Source organism: Rhagoletis pomonella, unplaced genomic scaffold (genome assembly GCF_013731165.1).
Source record: "Rhagoletis pomonella isolate Grant_MI unplaced genomic scaffold, Rhpom_1.0 Rhpom_scaffold_00366, whole genome shotgun sequence".
Classification (NCBI taxonomy): domain Eukaryota; kingdom Metazoa; phylum Arthropoda; class Insecta; order Diptera; family Tephritidae; genus Rhagoletis; species Rhagoletis pomonella.
Genome location: NW_023458920.1, coordinates 86,745 through 91,524, shown reverse-complemented (window position 1 = coordinate 91,524; position 4,780 = coordinate 86,745). Strand labels below are relative to the sequence as shown.

At 33.6% G+C, this 4,780-nt stretch overlaps 1 protein-coding gene across 1 annotated transcript; it reads left to right on the top strand.

Annotated features, from left to right (window-relative positions):
• Nucleotides 1–7: 7 nt before the first annotated feature.
• Nucleotides 8–3,814, top strand: LOC118750715 (ras-related protein Rab-13-like). The gene is made up of 5 exons (XM_036485446.1): nt 8–450; nt 1,943–2,142; nt 2,704–2,796; nt 2,897–3,010; nt 3,096–3,814. The coding sequence occupies exons 1-5, from the start codon at nt 327–329 to the stop codon at nt 3,207–3,209; spliced, it is 645 nt and encodes a 214-aa protein (XP_036341339.1). The 5' UTR covers nt 8–326; the 3' UTR covers nt 3,210–3,814.
• The last annotated feature ends 966 nt before the right edge of the window (nt 3,815–4,780 follow it).

Here is a 4,780-nt window from a genome sequence, read left to right as displayed (position 1 = left end):
TCTTCTTGGTGATGCTGAATCATACTTTTCAATAAAGGCTTACTAAACTGGAAGTTCGGGTTGCAAAATTCAAACGAAAAAAGGAAATTATAAATTGTTACAAGCTTAATTGGCTGCAATTCGCTAAGATACACGAGTGATTAACGATTTACTCAGCTATTAGCTAGAAGGGTGAAAATAAAATTCATTACATACTCGTATCCAAAAGCCAAAAAAAAAAAGTATTTTCATTGCGTTTAAATACAGTTCAAGCACCGTTAAATTCGGTCTATATTGCCAAAATTATCATAGCAGCCAGAGAGGCGGTACTGATACCATAAATCACAATGGCTTTGGACTTTGTTGCGACGTATAAAGTTCTGGTGCTCGGTGACTCTAATGTGGGTAAAACGTGTATAGTCCATAGATATTGTGATGAGAAATACTACGATACATACATTTCCACTATAGGTAAGTGGGTGCCTACAGAGGAGCGAACTCATACATACATATGTACAAGCGTATATAGTACATACATATATTAGATAGATATGTATGTAGGTAGTAAAATGAATGTAAATATGTGTAACATATATGCAGTTATTACTACAAATCAGAGCTGGGCACTTTATGATTACGATTACATTTTGATTACTTTGGATTACGATTATTGTAATTGTAATCCCGAAAATTGTCAGCCCTACTATTACTGTAATTGTACTTATAACAATTATATACAATTACTGTAATTGTAATCTTAAAATTTTTAGGATTACAATCACGGTATTCATAATCAAGTTTTCCATGATTTCGATTGCAGTAATCATAGTCCCTAAATTTTTAAGATTACAATTATTATAATCATAATGGTAACATTTATGATTACAATTAAAGTAATTGTAATCGTATATAATTAAGGATAACAATTACGCAATCGTAATTGAAATGTAATCGTAATCAAAAATTACCCAGCTCTGTTACAAATATACGGTTCTTTGTATTATATTAACGCCGTAGTAAAATTACAATCATGTACATATAGGCGTTTAAAATGCAAAACCGCGTATCAACAAAATGCAAAACCTCGTATGTGAGGTTGCATAAATTATTTTCTAGAGAGTAAAAACACTCATATTTCAATATGGCTCTCTGTTTTATAAAGCAATCGCATTTATGGCTAGTATATTTCAGGACAAATGGATAAGGATTGAGCCAAGAGCATGTGTGAGCAAATTCAATTTTTGGCAGCAAATGTCAGTTACGCGGTTTTGCAGAATGACGATACGCGGTTTTGTACGTTAAACGACGATACGTACTACATACGTACCTTTGTGCATACCTACACATCTACATATGTGTGTCCAAAAAACCGAATTTTTGAAACTGAAATTTGGCAGCACACAAGTGATATCGTCGAATTAATGCTGGTTTTCGACATTAAACATTGTGTTTAACTAAAATTTTGTACGTCTACTTAAAATACCTGATTGCATAATACATTCAAATGCATATGTATGTATATGTATTAGTCCAAAAAAATCGTACTTTAAGTTTGTAATGTGAGATTTGATAATAAAAGAAAATAAATACTACTGGTACAAAAGCCAGTGCCGAATACTCGAGTACATTTCAGGTGAAACACTGGGCTTTCTACTCAGAATGTAAAATCTAATTTGGTGCTTCAATTCCATTAATATGTAGAAATAAATCTGCATGATTGCAGGTCTTTTTTTACTCAAGGTTGGCCACATTTTTAACACAGTGCTATTTATCAAGACCAGACTCCTTTCGGGCTGGCTCGTCGACCAATTTGTTGTCATGCTGTGCTCCGACACCAGATAAGGAGACCTACATACATACATATATACATATACACTTATATCCTTTGGGGTATTTCTATTTACATACATATGTACATCTATTTTAAGCCACTCACAATTTAGTTAACTTCCTGCGTGCTTAGGTATCGATTTCAAACAGAAACTCATCAACTTGGATGGAGTGCCAATAAAGCTACAAATTTGGGATACAGCAGGACAAGAAAGATTTCGAACGCTAACCACAGCTTATTATCGCGGAGCTATGGGCATACTACTGATGTATGATGTGACGAACTTGGAGAGTTACAATAACCTGTCATATTGGCTGCGAAATATTCAAGAGGTATTTCATAAATATGTTATGTTCATATAAACATATAAGAGCACTGCACGATTACGTTGCACATCGCACGATTGTATGTACATACTGTTGAAACTTACTCGCCTTATTATTGCCACAGTGCGATTATAAATTAGATACATTTGGAGATTTCTCTTTCATACATATATATCTATTGCATAAAGTTTAAGATTTCAAATTCAGTTAATTTAAACATAAATGGATTCATTAAGCAAGAAACATTAAAACTTAATAAGCAAATTAAAGATTAAAGACTAGTTTTTGGAACTAAATTTTGTGATTTTAATTAGTTTAGCCAAACTAAATACGTTTAAATTGCCAGGCTTTTTGCTTCCTGAACAATTACTAAACAAGTATCTAATAGCCAGCGATGTCGCGATAGCAAATGGTGTGTGTACTCGCCGCATAGGATATGGTGATTATTAAATATATAAATAATTATGTACTCGTACAATGCTCTAATACAAACATATGAATGTATGTATGTATAAATTTTTATAATTTAACAACAAATTACTAAATTGCGTTGATTTATATGCGTAGAACGCGTCACCGGATGTTGTCAAAGTCTTGGTTGGCAACAAATGCGAATGTTCGGCAACGCAGCGAGCGGTTGACAAAGAAAGAGGCGAAAAAGTGAGTTCAAATGGCAAATTAAATAAAAGTTAATTATGTAATACATACCTATTTCATTCAGTCTATTTAAAATGTATTAATTTAATTATTTCACACACAGATTGCTGAAAACTTCGATATGCCATTCTTTGAGGTATCCTGCAAATGCAACATAAACATTGAGGAGGCTTTTCTAGCATTGGCAAGAAAAATCCGAGAACAGCGCGAACGCCGGGTAACTCTATACATAAAATGTTTTACCCACATTTACATAATTCTCTAAAAAAATTGTTTATACCTACTCGTTTATTTTATTTCAGGGTGATAATTTTGATAACGACGAAAAGACACAAGACAAAAAATCGCCCGGTTCCAACGGCTTAGGTACATTCAGCTTGGCCAGCTTGTCCGAAGGCAATCGTTGCTCCTGCTAAGCCGAACGGAAATATTCCACATACTCCTAAGGAACAATACGTCCAATAGAGTGCTATAGTGGAATACTTCCATGCATACATACAAACATATGTATATGTACGCCTAAGTATACAAGTACATACCACTGGGCGGGCAAGTGCATTCAGTGTGAGTGTGGGAACGTTGGTTGGCTGGATTTTGAAATCAGGGAGACTCAGACGTACGTATGTACTATGTATGTATGATTGTATATTTTGAAGGAACAAAGCCAATTTAGTCAAAACTTATGTATATTCCTCAGAGAAATAAATCGCTGTTTGAATCTCAACGCTTCATATTTGTGGCATATGTACGTACTTTAAACCGTGTTTTTTGAAATACCATTAATTAGGCGCTGGAGTAGTTAGTTACATCCATAAATCAATTGCCGTTTGGTTGCTAATTTGAAATGAAAATTTACTCTTGAACATACATATGTAAGTACATATGAGGCAATGAGAGTCAGAGGAGCATATCTACATACGAAAAAATTTGTTTGAGTAAATAATATGCGAAGGAAGGATTTATAAACACTAAATAGCAGAACGTGAACAGGTTTTGAACCGAACCGGTTTTGAACCGGAAAGCCGATTTTTTCTATTAATTAACTGAACCATTATCCGAACCGAAATTTTCCACAAATGTTTGATCCGAACCGAAGCCGAACCACGTTTCATAAAGGTTTAAAGGTTAGTTTAATCCAATTTTCATTAGATAAATTTACACGCTTTTGTTTCGTTTCGTTAAATATGGTAATACCTACAACCGGTTGTTTACCATGTGGAAATATCAAATGTAAAGGCAACTCATCTCATTTAGCACACACTTAAAATTGAACCTTGCGCTTTGTAACACTTGACAATTTACACTTAGACTTGCGCGTTATTTTTTGGAACAGAACCAAAACCCCGGTTCAAAGACTAAAAAAAACGCTTTGTCGAACCAATCCAAAAGTGCAAAAACGGTTCGAACCGCTAAACCGAACCGACCAAATTTTTCATCCGGTTCACGTCCCAGATAAATAGGGTCTTTCACTGAAAAGTTCATTGCATCTACGTGATGCTGCCTGTTAGAGTAAAATAAAATTGAACAGGCGTGTCTCGGGCTATTAGCGTTTCATTCTATTAATGCATTTTAAGCTGTACCTCACCTTTTTAATGTAAGGCTACTTTGGCTCTCAAAGCCTCATATGTACATATGTATATATGTATGTATAACATACACATTATGTATGTACAGTGTTGGACAAAAGATATTTGACTGGGAATCGGAACTTGCTTAAAATGAGACTTAAAAGATTTCGAAAAAATTGTTAAATAGTTTAATTAGTTTATACACGCAATACAAATTAAAATTTTTCTTACAAATAATTGAATTTTAAAATTTGGATTTGCTCATTTTCAGAAAATATTGCGCAACATAGCATTTTATTGTGGCAACATTTGGCCATATAAGGCTATCGAAAATAAAGTTGTTTTGTTGAATAGTGTGCATAAAAATACATAAAAAATTGTATAGTACATATTTGTTTTCTTATTTACACTGATTTTTT